The 17,557-nt window shown below is 38.0% G+C and overlaps 1 protein-coding gene and 1 long non-coding RNA gene across 2 annotated transcripts; one reads left to right on the top strand and one right to left on the bottom strand.

Moving 5' to 3' along the window:
• Positions 1-506: 506 nt before the first annotated feature.
• Positions 507-10,855, top strand: sult5a1 (sulfotransferase family 5A, member 1). Its single transcript, XM_072596090.1, has 6 exons — positions 507-762; positions 1,991-2,199; positions 3,265-3,391; positions 6,397-6,491; positions 7,311-7,491; positions 7,581-10,855. Exons 1-6 carry the CDS (start codon positions 624-626, stop codon positions 7,691-7,693), a joined length of 864 nt encoding a protein of 287 aa, XP_072452191.1. The 5' UTR covers positions 507-623; the 3' UTR covers positions 7,694-10,855.
• A 1,308-nt stretch (positions 10,856-12,163) lies between these two features.
• On the bottom strand, positions 12,164-17,273 carry LOC140496408 (uncharacterized). The gene is made up of 3 exons (XR_011964256.1): positions 17,189-17,273; positions 16,006-16,140; positions 12,164-12,493 (listed from the first exon to the last, which is right to left on the bottom strand). It is a non-coding gene; the product is annotated as an uncharacterized lncRNA (long non-coding RNA).
• Positions 17,274-17,557: the final 284 nt, after the last annotated feature.

Below are 17,557 nucleotides of genomic sequence, written 5' to 3'. Positions count from 1 at the left end.
GCCCTGATCTTATTGAATGGCAGAATGGGCTCAAAGGGCCAGATGGCCTACTCCTGCTGCTGGTCCTGATGTTCTTAATAAATTCCAGAAATGACAGTGATATTGGACTGTCATGCAAAACAGGCAACAGCCAAATCAACAATCAACTTTAACAGAAGATATCAATCAGCTCAGTTAATTTTAATAGCCAATAAGGATGCCTGTCATTTGGTGTTAGTTTAATTAGTTCAAGCAGGTGATTTCATTTTCATTTGTTCAAGAGAAAAGTCAGCAAGGCACCTCCCGATGACTGCAGTGTGACCTCTGCTGGAAACTTGTATGGTTGAAAACACAAAAATGACATCTCCCTGATGATTTCCATGACATAATAATTAAACACTTGACAAGTATTCAAATTAAAAATAGTCGCTGAGTTGAGGAACTGCACTCAGTTATAGTTTGAGTGTGTGAATCACTATCGTCAAGCAGACTAGGAAAGTACAACAAAGAGAACAATTTCAATGGAACCACAACTTTGTTTCGTCAGCCTCCATAGTGGGAACCAATTTGATTTCCTGTCAACAAGAGATTAAAAGCTGAGGGGAGCACACGGCAGCAATTCATTCACTGCAGCAGTACAAGTCATGGCTAATCTCAATATTGCATTGCAGTACTCAGGCATCAACTTCCCAGGACACCTGCATACACTGCAATCTATGCACTATGCTGAGGAGTTCAAGTTTCATGACACAGATATTCTGATTGTTACGTACCCCAAATCAGGTAGGAGCTCCAATATATTCCAGTACCTCAATGCTTGTGTTTACTTTATGTATTAGTTACTGTAAAAGTGATAATTTCTGAACTATGGTATCAAACATATATGTGAAATTATTTATCTATCTTTTACAATGTGAGTTTTTATTATACAACTTTCTACTGCCACAAATAATATTTTTGCCAAGAAGTTTTTACACCTTGTTTTTATTTAGTATGATATCTGTGCATTGGGAGGGTGATAAAGGTACAGTTTTGTATTCATCTCTTTAACTCAATTTTGTTTTGCACTCCAAATATCATTTCAAAGTTTCCAGGCAGTGGGAAAGCAAGTCCTCTGAAATGATTGCATTCCCGATTATCTCCTAGGATTCTGCTGTTCAGAAATATTGAAGATCTAAATATGGTCAAGGGCAGGAAATTTGTTTAAAAAAAACCAGATCTCCACTATTTCAGAACAGCTCTGAATTAATAATCAGAGATCCAGGCTTTTAAAAGGAAAATGGTGAATAGTAGTTTTGTGGAATAAGGAATGAATCATGATTATGTCATGCTGCACATAATATGACCTGTAGAAATGTAGTGTACAGATAAAGAGTACCTTGTAAGTATGATATCTCCAGTGTAGATAAGAATTTACAAGGTAAAACAGAGATAGAGATCATCTGCTGTTCACATTGAACTCTGTTCATTTCAATTGTTTTAAATTTAGAATTCATAGGCTAAATTTGAAATTAAACCAGGAATCATAGAAACCCTACATGATGGAAACAGGCCCTTCAGCCCAACAAGTCCACACCAACCTTCCGAAGAGTAACCCCTACATTTAACCCCCTGACTAATGCACACCCCTGAACAGGTGGACAATTTAGCACAACCAATTCACCATAATCTGCACATCTTTGGATTTTGGGAGAAAACCAGAGCACTCGAAGGAAACTCACGCAGACACAGGGAGAATGTTCAAACTCCACAGTCAGGCAGTCAACTGATGCTGGAATCAAACCCAGGTCCTTCGCGCTGTGAGGCAGCAGTGCTAATCATCGAGCCACCATACCACTTCAGGAATGTGAAGTCTACTTTGTTAGTGGTGATTTTCTACACCCAATGCCACAACGTTGCATTATAGCAACAGGTTTAGCTGCTGCAATCATTTCATTTAAATGTGGTCCAAGTTTGCTTTGTCCTCTAAAATGGCTGGACTACAATATCCTATCTGGTTTGGCTTTCATAGGTACAACGTGGATGCAGGAAATTCTCACACTTATTTGTAGTGATGGAAACCAGGCCCCTGCTAAAACCATCCCTAACTGGATTCGAACACCATGGATTGAACATTATTATTGTGAGGACATTCTGCAGGACAAGCTAGATAATCGAATTATTACCACCCACCTACCTTTTCACATTCTCTCCAAGTCCCTCAAACAATCTAATGCGAAGGTATGTAAATACATGACAGTTAAGTCTATGTTAATGACTGTATCAAAACTGTAAATTGACAATGTATTTAAAAATAAAAATCTGCCAGAAATGTCATTATTGCTAAAACCAGCCTCACTTTGCACTTCTGCACTGTTTAACTTCCTGTTACACGTGTGAGATAAGATTATAGCCAACTTTTGTTTTAGAGATAATAGCTTAAAACACTTCTTTACAGTAATTAAAAAGTCATTTGTATTTGAGGCTGAATTGTCTAGAATAAAAATTCACGACAGAAAGCAAATGCAACATTGTCATGGTCAGAATGCAATGCAACAGAGAGGAACAGAAGCATATCCTGTTTGAGTAGAAATTTGCATCTTGGGTCAAGTTTTCACAATATGAAAGATTGAGCAACTTGTGCATAGGAGTTAATCTAGTGGAATTCAGTTAAGTTTCATGGCACTTATCTTTGCAGCTGGGTTTTGCTTGAATAACCTTAATGCAAAAATGCTGCAGTCAGTAAATGTTAGTCTCAAAATGAAATAACTTCTTAGTTATTCTATTTTTGGTTTGCAAATTTGGATCCAGCCTCTACAGAGAAGTAAATATTTCTTGTGAGTTTTAAAAGTAATATCAAACATATTTTTAGTCTTATCGCAGAGAGAAAAGTTCCAAAATGAAAACTGAACTTAATAGAGACAACTTGACATGATAGCTATTTCATGATGCAATTTTAGATTGTTATCCAGCTCCAATAGTGTTATTGAAACACGCGAATATTTCCAATTCTTATACCAACCATCCCCACAGCTTCAGTGTTGATAAGCATGAGTTTTACACGATATACCATAAGGACTAATGGATATTTGCCAAGTACATTTCAAACAAAACACACTAAATTTAATCAGAATGTGAATCATCCAATCTGTACAAAGCAAAATTGAAGGCAACCATATCTTAAAAAAGCAGTCTCCATTTTACCCGTATAATGTAATAGAAATTTCAAAACGTTTCACCACTTATATCTGCTGTAACAAATGGCTTATAATTTGCTAAACATCACATTCTCTCCCCATTACGCAGGTAATTTATGTTGCAAGAAATCCAATGGACGTAGTTGTTTCATTTTATCATTTCCACAAAATGGCAAAATTCCTGCCAGAGCCTGGAACTTTTGGGGAATTTCTGGAAAAATTTCTACTTGGAAAAGGTGCGTATTTGGATCTTCTAATTTACTACTTAAACTCTAATGGTGTCTATTTGGAGATTTCCATTGCTGGTACATCAAATTTCACCAATGTAATAAGATTTCTGTCCTTGTTTAAACCAAGCTGTTAGGCAATCACCACTGAGGACTACATCCACAATGATCTGTACATTTCCTCATAACCACATAAGCAATATCATTTGTACAGCTGTCTTTGTAGAACAGGAATCAAACAATGGGAGGAGCAGAATTCTGACGTGTTACTGTTTAATAAAATCACTTTGACATACCTCATGTGCCCACAGAAATGAGGACTTGGCCAAAAATTATAAATTTCTGTCCCTTCAACGCAATAGAATCTCATACCATAACAGAAATTCTTGTAAAGCCACAGCTATATTGTAAGTGTTTCCTAGAACACTATCAGGAATAGAAGGGATTTGGAAGATGAATTGTCAAAATTGTTTTTTCTCCACAGATGCTGATTCACCTGCTGAGGTTTTACAGATTTTTAAAAATTCTTATGCCAGGGATTGTATCAAGTTGTTAACGATTTTCTTATTCAAATTTCTTATTGAAGTTGGTTCAGTTTACTCATTATTGCTAACCTCGCCTTTGAAGGATGGTGCATTCAGAAACTCCCCTTTCTGACTTGAACACAATTATTGGGCTGCACCTCTCTGGGTTTGGGACCCTGATGTCACAGTGCAAAGCAAGACCAGAAGCGACATTCATCAACTGTGGAACTGGTTGATAACAGGTCCATTGTTAAGATTAGATTTTTTTTTTAGATTAGATTGGATTACAGTGTGGAAACAGGCCCTTCAGCCCAACAAGTCTACACCGACCCGCCAAAGCGCAACCCACCCATACCCCTACATTTACCCCTTACCTAACACTACGGGCAATTTAGCATGGCCAATTCACCTGATCTGCATATCTTTGGATTGTGGGAGGAAACCAGAGCACCCGGAGGAAACCCACGCAGACACGGGGAGAATGTGCAAACTCCACACAGTCAGTCGCCTGAGGCGGGAATTGAACCCAGGTCTCTGGCGCTGTGAGGCAACAGTGCTAACCACTGTGCCACCGTGCCCAGTTAGGCTAAAGAGATTAGTTGGGCTCTCCAGAATAGAGGTGCTGCTAACAGATGTGACCATTGCTGTGACAGACAGGAAACTGGGGGCTATATACACTTGTGTATTAAAAAAAAAAATCAGGGTATCAAGAGTTGATGAAGGAAACCTGTGAGTGGAGGTTTGGTGAAGGGAGTGAGGGGAGTTTGTTGGGGCTGGAGGAGCTGCCTTCCCTTTTCCTGCTACCCTCACTTTGGACAACGGAGTATTTGGTTCCATAACTCTCCCCCACACATAAGCTATCACAGAAATTGAAACTGGCAGTATCCCATGCATAGAGAAGGCACCAGTGTATCACTGGCACTGTGCCAGCAGTCCCATACAATGGGGGAGGCAGTAAAGTTGTCATAGTGCCAATTTAGTGAGAGATGACGAGTGATGGTTCACCCCAAGAGTCACCATACCTCAGGCGAGAGGAGTAGATGAGAAGAAGAGTCCAGTGGTGTGGTAGCATCACTAGAAATCCAGAGCACCCAGGTTCATGTTCTGGGGGCATGGAATTTGAATTCCATGATGGTAGATGGCAAAGTCTGAAATCATAAACATCTGGAATGGAAAGCTAGACTAATGGCAATCATGTTGATTGTTGCAAAAACCCACATGGTTCACTAACGTTCTTTAGGGAAGGAAATCTGCTATCCTCATCTAGTCTGGCAAATATATGACTTCAGACCTACCAAATGTGGTCGATTCTCAACTATCTTCTGGGCAATTAGGATTGGGGCTAAGCCAGCGATACTCATGTTCCTGGCAGAATTAAAACAATTGAGTGCTTAATGAACAGTCTAGATTAGAGTCCCATTATTTTAACGGACAGCCTGTCATCCTGGGGCCGGTAAAATTAAATGCATAGTCTGACACAATACTTATTTACAGATATCTCCTTAGTTAATGTCCCCACACCACTGATCCATGACCAGGAGGAGAAGTGATGGTGTTGTGGTATTATCACTGGACTGTAAATCTAGAAACCCATGCAATGTTCTTGGAAACCTGGGTTTGAATCCCACAATGGTGGGATTTGAATTCAATCAAAATCTGGCATCGAGAGGCTAATGATGACTGTGATTCAATTGTCGGGAAAAACCCATCTGGTTCACTAATACCCCTTATGGAAGAAAACTGCCTTCCTTACCTGGTTTGGACTACATGTGACTCCAGACCACCAGCAATATGGCTGACTTTAACTGCCCTCTAAGATGGAGAAGGGATGATCTCATTCCGTGAATGAATAATTTTTAAAAAGCAGGCAGTCAAAGAGTGGCTTGTAGAATCCTGCTGTGAATATTCAGGTTTGCTTTCATAAAGAACAGTGCACCTAATGAATTTTGATATCAAAGTACTTTAACATATTTCCAGAATCTTTAGTATTCTTATTTCTATAGAGATAGTTTTATTTAAAATAACTGACAATGACATCCAATGAATTAAACAACATATGTGCAATTAATCATTAAAACCAGCTTTGTATGAAATACTTTAGTGTTCCTCTGGATAATCAAACTCCTGCTCTCAGACTTGGAGGCAGGGAAAGTGTTGTACTGTCAATTAGTTAATATTTTGAAAAATGCATAGACAGACAGGAACTTACCTGGGATATATAATTTCCAGAGTCAATATAAATGTGAAAAACAATTAAAAACTCAATTCTTTAACATGACAACTTGGGATTAAAATTCCAGTCTAAAACATATGCATAACAGTGCAATGTAACTTTTAAGAACAACAATGCTATAACTATAACAGAATTTCAAAATAATTTTCAGTTACATTTATTTTCAAATTCATTGAAAAAGAGAATAAAACACTAACAGCTAAATAAGACAGTTAAAATTTCAGAATAAAATCTTTTTTTTTTCCTACCTTTTCCAGTACATTTTGGATCATGGTTTGAACACATAAAAGACTGGCTAAGTCACAGAGAAGAATTCAACTTCTTGTTCATAACCTATGAGGAGCTAAAGAAGGTAAGATTTGGGAGCAAACTACTGAAGGTGCTGGATTCAAAGGGTGGTTCATTATGGAATGAGCTGCCAGAAGAAGTGGTGGAGCCAGTTGCAATTACAGCATTTAAAGACATTTGAATGGGTATATGAATAGGAAAGGTTTAGAGGGATATGGGCCAAATGCTGGCAAATGGGACTAGATTTATTTAGGATATCTGGTCAGCATTGATGAGTTGGACTGATGTGTCTGTTTCCATGTTGTATATATCTCTAATGCCTCAGCCAGTTCTACACCCTCTCCCTTTTCTTTTCAAATTACTTACAAATTCTGTTATCTTTAAACTGAGAGGTTAAAATGGATAGTTTCATGGTTCTTACTGTTTGCTTTCAATGGTCTGATAGTTATCCCATAAGTAGAATATATCGCCTTTGATTTAAATATTTTATCATATTTTCCACAGCTGTCCATCTGAAATCAAACAGACCTTAAGCAGCAGTAACATAATTATTTCAAACAACAGTTTACTTTTCCCAACCCTTTTGGGATGACAAATATTGCCACACAAAATGTTTCTGAAATAAAGTAATAAACAGGCCAAAGCCTGAATGGTCTTATTTATAACCAAATAAGAGTTTAAAGCATAATAAGGAAATATTGCATGACACCCTTACTGGAACATAAACCCACAAAGAAGGAAGTTGCTTTGCTGTTTTTTGTTTTAATTATGGATTAGAGAAATGTATGAAATTAACTTGAGGATTAATTTCCTATTTTAGTTTCCCATTTTAGAAAGAGTGCATTTTCTAAAAGCCTTTGTTTTCATTTGTAATTGTTCACAGGATCTTAGAAGCTCTGTCGAAAAGCTCTGCAAATTTTTGGAACATTCTCTTTTGCCAGATGTTGTGGACACAATTGTATGGCACTGCAGTTTCACAAACATGAAAGATAATCAAATGATTAACTACACACTTGTTCCTAATGAAATTATGGATCATCAAAGAGGCAAATTCATGAGAAAAGGTTAGTTAAAATGATACTAAAATAACCTAGAATATTACTATTCCCTTTGCTGTTGGCGTGATGGTCTTCTGATTTGTTTTGTTATTTAGGTAAAGTCGGAGACTGGAAGGAACATTTCACAGAAGAACAGAAGCAACACTTTGAGAAGGTTTTCCAGGAGAAAATGAGGGAAATGGACATTCGGTTTATCTGGAGTTTATAACTCCTACAATCAGGACAGTCAATTATTATTTAAGTAGCTTAATAAGTAACCATAACACTCATTTATAGTTCCTTTGTGTGTGTTGAAAAGGCTCTAGTGAACCATTTCAGCTGTTTGGAAAACATGTAACAATGCATTGCGCTGACAATGCATACAGATTAAGGTATTTTAATTCGATTTGATGTTCTCTTAAATACGCATTAATGAGAGAATCAAAAATCAGTAGTTAAGGAAGCATTTAATGTCATTGAGGCCTCATGTACTTTTCTCTCAACGTAATGGAGCAAAGTAATGTTTAATCAGTACAAAAAATGACTACACTCCTCGGGAAATACCACCATTGGCAAAGAGCAGGATGTTGCAAATCAGCAACATCTTAGTGAGCCGAACTCAAGGGCAAACTGGAGGCCTAAATTACTGTAGTCACAAGTGAATTTAAATAGCTACCCAGCTTAGTTTTATTTTGCAGATGTTTTTTACAATGTGCAGTTACTGATTAACAGATGTTTCTATTTATTCCAATAGTCATCATTAAGAGTGACTTTAGCAGATATTGGAGTTCATGGGTCATTAACATTAATAGGTAAACACACCATATGATCATCAATAATCATTCTGCCAAGTATGATTATCCACCTAATAAACTTCACATCACTAGTCGCGGGTTCTGGGGGTGCTTGTGCGGCTGATCAGTGTGAGCCTATAGTCACGTCTCTGATGACACATTTCGCAGGTGTTTCTGGGAGGATGGAATTGGTCCTTTTTGCCTTCGAAACCTGGAGGAGGAATGGCAGTGATCCTATTTATTATTTCCTCTTGCCAGTGTTCTCAAAGAATTGTTTCCCTTTTCACAGAAGATTCCTCTGAGTCAGTTTTTTTTCTCCCCGCCCGAGTGAGAGTCTCCCATGTAGTGGCATCTGTGTTACATTTCTGGAGGGAAGCCTTCCTTTGTCCTCCTCTCATTTGATTGACTTCCTTGAGCTGAGCAAAGAGGATTTGCTTTCAGAGTCAGAACTTAGGCATCTGAAACACATGGCTGGCCCAGTAGAATTGGTTTAGGCAGGTGCTGGAGCAATATAAGACGACAAGGACAACTGCCTTATACACAAAAATCTTGCATTAGTGTTGATGTCACAATTAGAGATGTTCATCCTTAGTCATCAGATGATGATTGGATATAGCGTTAAGTCTCTACATCATGTCAGCTTTAGATGAGAGCTGGCTTCCCAGGCAGGGGAACCATTTTACATTTGAGACCGTTTCTCTACTGACCTTAATGGAGTGAAAGACCAGAAGTTGCCCTGGGATAGGTTGTACAATATGGTATGCAAGAGATGACAAATATCTAGCTTACATTTTACTCTCAGCTGAATTAATTTCTCAGTCTGTTACCTCTACTGGTGAGGAAATAAACCCTGGGTTTCCTGCCTGTTAGTTGCCAGTCATCTCTGATGATGAATGAACATTTGGTCTTAAATCAATACATCTGACAGTTGAGGACTGTTGTGGCATAGTGGTTATGTCCCTCCCAGAGCCAGAAGTCCTGGGTTCAAGCCCCGTTACCTGCAGAGGTGTGCCATACACATCTGGATAGGTTGCTTTAAAAATACCAGACTTCCATTTGACAATCTGCACTCAGAACGGCTACTTGTAAGTACCACTGGGACAACTGTCAAAATACCAACTTCAAAATGGGGAAAAAGAGAAGGAATTTTTGGAAAATGGAATTTAAAGGGATTGATTGTGACCAAAAAGAGAATCAATTGGAAGAGAGACTGTAAAATAACAAGGGGAGATAAATAAAAGTTCCTTTAGCTACCATGCATAGTTACAGGATGTTAAGGATTCAGTTTACAACTATAAAAGTCAAGCTTTATTTTTAAATACCAGGACAATTTACTTTTTAAAAAAACAGTATAAACAAGCTTGCTGAAATTATGGTTTAATGCTGAAGGGCTTTAGGAGTTGGTGATGCAATCACTATATGAATCTGCTTAATGTATAATCAGATTTATTTTAATAAATTCTCAAATGCAAGGTGTGGCTAGATTGTTCAAAATATTGCATATAGTTTGTAAATGAAGAGTGGGTATGAATTTTTTTTTTAAGATGGTTGAATGCCATAAAAAGTATTAAAACCCCTTTGCATTTGAAAATAGTAGATTGAAAAAAAAAACTTGTCACTAAACTGGAAGATTGAAAAATATCAACTAAAATCCAGAACTTAAAATTTTACCAAGATTTTAAAAAAGTTAACATTTCCTTTATAAAGAGCAAGCATACATTTTTATGTTTATCACTAGAAATTGTCAAAAACGTGCAATCTCCATTAACTGGTAACTTGATACTAATGCTCTTTTACTTGATAATATATATATTAAAAATTGTATTAGACAATAATATTAACCAAAAGGTTGATTATTTAATGCCAAGTGGTTATGAATCACAAAGGCTTTGGTGTGTTACCTTCCCTTGAATATAAGTGAGCAAGACCATAATTAAAGTTGAAAATTGTTAAAATGGAAATTGAATGACAAGATATTCACAAGGCATGAAAGCTTTATTTTCTGATAAATTAATTGTGTTATTAATCACAAACTAAGAACTTTTCAGATCATCCACAAAGAAAAAAAATGTTTAACTGTAGTATTATACATATTAGTAACCGAAGACAACTATACATGTAAAACTATTCAATATGGCATAAGACAAAGTGAACAGCAACAAGTGGTCACATTGCACAATGTTAAGGATTTCCTAACTACCCAAAAATATTTTTTTAAAACGTGACAGCCATCAAGAGAATTGAAATAGGCTTTCTTTCAAGCTTTTCCAGTCATGAGATAGTGATGCTTCTGTACTAAGCAGAAACTTCTAAACTTTAGTTAACGATTACATGCCTTATTTGTACATATCAAGATAACACCATTAAATGTGATTTCAAAGCTCAGTTTTTAGCTTGCGCAATTGGTCTCTTTATTTGGAAGTTGCAGAAATCTTTTCAAGAAGGCAACCTCAAGTTGATTTTAAGGATTTAAATTTGACACTGGGCACTCAAACAATGCAAGACCCAAAAATTCTAATGTTTGTATCAGTCAGAAGGGTAATTATGAAAAAAAAACTTACATTTTAACTTTCACTTTAAAAGAAAGTAACTTTTCAGTGGCCATATGTAGACTGATTAAAAATTATTTTTAAAAAAGTTACTTTTATTAAAACTTCTTCCAAAATGTCATTGTTCATTTAGTACCAACTTATGAAAATCATAGGGATAATTAGTAATATCAAATTGTTTTAAAATGGTGTTAATTTGAGAGTTATCCATTCACTAGTGCTATATCATATAGGCTGTTCTGAACCACACACACACAAAAAAAGCTTTGTGTCAATATTATAGCAAAATATTGACTTTTATAGTTGTTTCAGAGGAGAACAAAGGGACTTCAGTTCACCAATGAATGGTTGAAGATGGTGTAATGTTAATTCTGATAAATCTTTAAAATCAGGGGAAAAACTCTGCAAGCCTTCTAACTTGTGTACTTTGCTTTTGTTCAAAATTCACAACTGTTTACTTTGAGCTTTACTCATTTGATCACTTTCATGGCAACACCTCAGGTGGTTCTAACCATAACTACTTAACTACATTAAATACGTAAATTGAAGAAACAGCATTGAAAATGGTCCTCTGATTTACAGTTAGAAAAATCCATTTCTATTATGTAGAACTTTGGAATTTCAACCAATGCTTTGGGAGTGAGGTTAGGAGATGAATTCCACAAGTTTTCTTTAAAATGCAAACTGTAAGCTGATGGCCTTTGTTAAAACTCAAGGAGTTCCTGTCCTTATACTGGATATCTAGACTGCTGTAAAGCACCATTCTAAATTGCACTGGTTCTTTTACCATTGGTATTATACTATCATAGAAAATGAGAAAATAGGGCAGTGATATTGATTTGGTCTAATTTAGTCTCAACTAGAAACCCACCAATTATTTGCGTGAATATTCATAGACGGCCTAATTTCACTGATCCAAGACTTACCCTAGTACAAGAGCTACTTTATGATTATTTTCAGAGCACAACTAGGAATCTACCTAATCTAATAAATAAGACAAGCAGATTTGCTGCACTACACAGATCTAACATGGTGTAAAACAGGAATGTATTAAGTTAGCCAATTAGAAGATCAAAACACAGAAACAAAATTCTTGAGAAACAATTCTGAGTTATCTTATACAATGTATTTTATCACTGAGCTGCATTTGAGCAAGATATCAAGCCCAGACTAAATGTGCATATTTTAATTCTAGTATCTATTGCATTAATGGTAACTGTTACATCAATATCAAAAGATAGATTTCCCCATTCCAGTGGGTGTGCACAGCTTCCTGCTCAACCGCCACCATAAACGTTCCTGTCACAAAAGAGTTTTGTACCTGTACAGGTCTTTTTACAATATGATGTCATCTTTTCATACTTACAGACTACGTATTTGACAAAATGGTTTCACTGCTGAAGGACACCAAATTACACATAGAGGAGATGCTGCTACCCCTTGCTGTTGCATCACCATGCTGTTTCTGAACTTTCATGAGTAGCTTTCCATTTGGAACTTGAGAAATTGCAGCATCTCGGGTAACAAACCATTCGGACAAGCAGAGATTTTGCCCCATTTCCTGAAACTTTTTTCTGAAACTTCGGTTTAACCAGAAGTACACAATGCAGTTGAAGAAACCATTTCCACATGGTAACCATAGGGCAACGAATTCCAACCACTCTGATGCCCCCTGCTGTGTTAGAGCTGAATTTAAGACAGAATTAACAGAGGAGTGTTTGCTTGAAATAAGTGACCAATTCATGTTATAATACTATCAATAAAACACTACCTGAATTTTAAACTAGTGGTGATTCAAGTAATCTGCAAATCAATTCCAAACAAATTACTTTTTTTGAAATATCATTTTAAACCAGTATTTTCCTCATGCTCATGTTAGAGTTAAAGTGAAATTAAAACACAGACTGGAGAACTGTAGAGATAATGATGGTAAATGACAATGGACGAACTTATAAACTAGGATAAGAATTTTGAATTCAATGTGTTGAGAAATGAAAAATCACTGTCAATCAGACCAAGGCCAATGGCTCACTGACCATTGTACAAATGGTAGACTTGGATAGGTTAGTGGATTAGTGGTGCTGGAAGAGCACAGCAGTTCAGGCAGCATCCAACGAGCAGCGAAATCGACGTTTCGGGCAAAAGCCCTTCATCAGGAATAAAGGCAGTGAGCCTGAAGCATGGAGAGATAAGCTAGAGGAGGGTGGGGGTGGGGAGAGAGTAGCATAGAGTACAATGGGTGAGTGGGGGAGGAGATGAAGGTGATAGTTCAAGGAGGAGAGGGTGGAGTGGATAGGTGGAAAAGAAGATAGGCAGGTCGGACAAGTCAAGGAGACAGTAACTGAGCTGGAAGTTTGAAGCAAATGTGGCTGTGGTACCGAGTTTGTTTCACAACATGGTTGAAGAGCTTCAGAGCAGAGGAAATGACCTGGGAGTTCAATCATGTTGTGAAACAAACTCGGTACCACAGCCACATTTGCTTCAAACTTCCAGCTCAGTTACTGTCTCCTTGACTTGTCCAACCTGCCTATCTTCTTTTCCACCTATCCACTCCACCCTCTCCTCCTTGACCTATCACCTTCATCTCCTCCCCCACTCACCCATTGTACTCTATGCTACTCTCTCCCCACCCCCGCCCTCCTCTAGCTTATCTCTCCATGCTTCAGGCTCACTGCCTTTATTCCTGATGAAGGGCTTTTGCCCGAAACGTCGATTTCGCTGCTCGTTGGATGCTGCCTGAACTGCTGTGCTCTTCCAGCACCACTAATCCAGTATTTGGTTTTCAGCATCTGCAGTCATTGTTTTTACCTTGGATAGGTTAGGAGGCAATCAAGGAGTATTACAGTAGTCAAGTCTTGAGTTATGACAGCACGTGTAGAGGAGTTTTAAATATTAGTGACAGTCAATTTAGGAAATAGTCTCGCAGATGGATGGACATGGAGTTGAGAGGTCAGTTCAGGGTAGAAGATGACAACATTGGAGTCAAATGTTACATGGACATAACTAAATAATTCATAAACTGATGTTTTTTAAAAAAAACAATCTTTAGGTAAACTTACACAGCACCTTGTAAACCCGCAACATCTACCTCCTTAAAGAACAAGGACAGCGGATGCTTGGGAAAAATACCTGCTCTGCTAATTCCTCTCCAAGTCAGATATTGTCCAGAGGTGGAACAATATCACAATTTCTTTACTGCTGTTGGGTCAAAACCTCAACTCCCTAACAGCACTGTGGGTGTACCTACTTCACCTTGACAGCAACGGTTCAGGACAGCAGATTATTGTCACATTCTCAATGTTAATTGGGGATGGGCACAATCTGTTGGTCTCGTCAATAATGCTTACATCCCATGAACAAATGAATAGCAATAAACAGAATCCCTACACTGAGGACAAACTTTCAAGCACTGTTTTGGGGAAGTGGTTGCTAATTGCAATTTAAAAGAAAAATTGTAGTAATGAAGTTAACAGTGGCTAGTGCTTAGGAAGCCATTTTCTCTATTATAGATGCTGGAATTCTTAAAAAAAAAGGTGGTTTGCAAAAGGAAACAAGAGTGTGTGTATATTTTGTGGTTAAATAAGGTTAGCTCTTCAGATGCAATACTACCTGTTCAACCAAGGAAAGAAACAATTCCCAATTAGACTTTCATACTGAATTACATAAAGACAATGTCAGGCTTCTGACTTTTTCCTTTTGTCTCTGCTGTTCCTCAGCCTACTTTCCTACATGGACACCTTAATGTTTCGCTCAGCACCACCTAACTCCCCCCTGTCAGATTGACAAGTTTCAAAAACTCTGAAATTTTTGATGAAAAACAGTTAGAAATCTTATACTTAAAAGTACAATTTGCAATAAAAATACTAATTTTGTCACAAATGTGTTATGGGTTTTCACAAAACAAAGTGCATTAACTTTTGACTGGAAAAATTATTTTAATAAATGTAAACCAGAATGATTTTTAATGAAGATCTTACTTTACTTAAAAAGAAGCTATTTATTTGTCACAGCTTGGACAATTATCTGCAAACAAAATTACACAATATTCCAACACAAAAACAAGTTGTTGGAGAAACTCAGCAAGTCTGGCAGCAGTTGGAGAGTCAATGTTTTGGATCCTGGGAAAAGCTGGTGAAGAGCAGGGGTGGGCAAAGGAGTGAAGGGGATCAGTGGAGGCAGATAAAAACAGGTTGACAAACAAAGGAATAATAAAAGTATACCAGGTAAGGAGTAAAACTGATAAGAATAATAAGTACTGTAAGTGAAAATGAGTTTTCTATGCTGAATGCAACCCAAGTGACAATAAAGTTTGGGTACGTGATGGGTAAAGGACATAGAAGGTGGTGTTCAGGCGCTAAAAGTATTGAACTCTATATTGGTTCCTGAAGGCTCAATATTCTGCAAAAACCACACCATTGTTAAAAATACACATTACAGATTCTTTTAAAGAGAATTTGCAAAGTCAGCTTTTAACCTTTTTCCCCTAAAAGAATGTTTTTAGGAAAGTTATTCCAGAGAGAGTAGGGAATAACAAGCATGCAGTTGATTTCTTCTGACATTACCATGAGTGGAAATTTTGAGAGTTCCTGGACTGAAATCATTGTGGACAAAATCTTGTCATTAAAGTTCACGACTGTTCCAGATTTTACCCATAGTCTGTACGGAATTTGTTAATTTCTCACATAGGGAGGCTTGAAATGACTGGAAGTGGTGGGAACATACTGGAGAACTCATTGAATGGTGGGAGCTTCAAGCTTTTTGTTTTAATACGTGATGTTTACTATGGTTTGATACTTAAAGTTTCTTTGAAGTAACAACTAAAAATTAAATATAACAATAAAGTCAGGGCAGTCACAAGAAAGATGCTTGGGGTTGTTCAACCGTCAAGTGCAGTGAGGGAATTGGTGTTCAATGACCTGGCACAAACCATGACTCCAAACTTCTAAACAGACCTTCTCTTGTCATGAAGGAGATTGATGAAGGCCCCAAAACAGATCCACCATAAAAGATATTCTATTGTGGTCTTCCCAGGGGCAGTGGGTGGGGAAAGCTGACAGAAGTGGGACTATTTCTGCTTATTTAAAGGGGGAGTGGGGGAAAGGATGCAGGGTAACCAGACCATTCAGCAATAATATGTTGAAGAATATCTTGAAATTAAACTCTCGTCAATGTTGTGTTTTGCTTCTCAGAATACTCACCCTGGTAGATCATGTTGCAAACACAAGGGCACCAGCAGATATAATAGACGATAACTACAGGCACAAGGATTCTGGAAGCAGCATCGTGTCTCCTGTTCGCCTTCGACAGCTTAAAGCGATTCCTCTGACTCCTGGCTACAAACCAGAGATGGAAATTGGCAAAAGTCATGATGAGTGAGCAGGGGAAGAAGATGAATGCAGTCAGCAGGAGAGAATAGGTGACATTGCTGGAGAAATCCAGATTACAAATCAAAGATGCTCTAGAGAAGTAAACTTTGACAATTCCCCGAGGGATGGAGAGGGGAAACGAGAGGATGGGTGGCAAAAGCCAGACCAGTGCAATGAGAGCTTTGATCCTGCAGTTGGTCATCACCGTGCTGTACCTGAGTGGGAAGAATACAGCGATGTAGCGCTCGATACTGATGGTAGCCAGGGAATAGATGGAGGAAGTTAGGATGCTGGCATCTAGAAAGACCACAATGTGACAGAAGGGGGAGTCGGCCTGGTTTCGGAGCTGGGGTACGCTGCTACCATATAAATTCAGAGGGATGACTATCAGAGCGAGGGCAGCATCAGCCCCGGTCAGTGAAATCAGGACCAGGCGGCTGTTTTTGGACCAGCCAGAAACTGGCGAGGAGATCACCATTAACACAGCCGTATTGCCCAGGATGATCAGAACGCACAGAACAGCAATGATACACTGTTTCAGAATGTCCCCTCCTGCCTCTCCTACAGAGCTGGTTAGGCCAGTACCAGAGAGATTAGCAATCTCAATCCCAGTCCTGTTCCCATGCTCATTCTCAGAGAGCGCAGGCCAGGAGAGATTCACCAACACTTTGTTACAAAGAGACATCCCAGGCAAAGCTTTCAAGACTAAAGTCACTGAAACCAAAACCCTGTCAAAAACAAAAAGAATTTTCCAGCAGTCTGATAAATTGAAAAAGTCATCTTTAGGTCACTCCTAACACTTCAAATACTGATGACCCCATTGATTACAAACAGCCTCTCCTCGTTAGCAGGTGGGTCTTTTTATTAACTGGGATTGAACACGTGTTATTTGAGCTGATGCAAATAGGAAAGCTGCGTTATGTAAAGAGTAAAATTTGAATAATGGTATGTTTAGGCGACAGATCTGCTCGGGGAGGGTGTTCCACATAACGCGGGACCCGATTGTCGATGTTACCTAATTTGAGCGGCTGAGATGTTGTAGCTGTAAGGACGGTAATGCGAATTCCTTTCCCAACATTCCTCCTTCTGTAAGGACCGTCACACCAATGGTAGGATGAACCTTTAATTGGTTAATTTGCACATTCCCGAAGTGAACGGCTCACAATTCCCGCCCCCAATTGATTCTTGTTTGTTCATTCTTTTTCTCCATTGACTTCTACTGCTTACTTTGTCCAGTTTTCATCTCATTTTTCTGATTTGGAAGCATTAAAGATTGTTAGGTTAAACTTTTTAAAAAAAACCCTTGTGCCCTCTGTTCTAAGGAAAACAACCCTACTTTCCCATATCTGCAGTTTTCAAACTCTGGCAAAATTCTTGTAAATTA

The sequence above is a fragment of the Chiloscyllium punctatum genome, chromosome 26 (genome assembly GCF_047496795.1).
Source record: "Chiloscyllium punctatum isolate Juve2018m chromosome 26, sChiPun1.3, whole genome shotgun sequence".
Taxonomy (NCBI): Eukaryota; Metazoa; Chordata; class Chondrichthyes; order Orectolobiformes; family Hemiscylliidae; genus Chiloscyllium; species Chiloscyllium punctatum.
This window is presented reverse-complemented; position numbering and strand designations above follow the sequence as displayed.

Excerpts from the sequence above, each read along its gene's own strand:
- sult5a1 (XM_072596090.1), top strand. The coding sequence starts at position 624 with ATGGCTAATCTCAATATTGCATTGCAGTACTCAGGCATCAACTTCCCA. Across the intron at positions 2,200-3,264 it reads TCAAACAATCTAATGCGAAG|GTAATTTATGTTGCAAGAAA; the intron begins GTATGTAAATAC and ends CCCATTACGCAG. Across the intron at positions 3,392-6,396 it reads AAAATTTCTACTTGGAAAAG|TACATTTTGGATCATGGTTT; the intron begins GTGCGTATTTGG and ends TACCTTTTCCAG.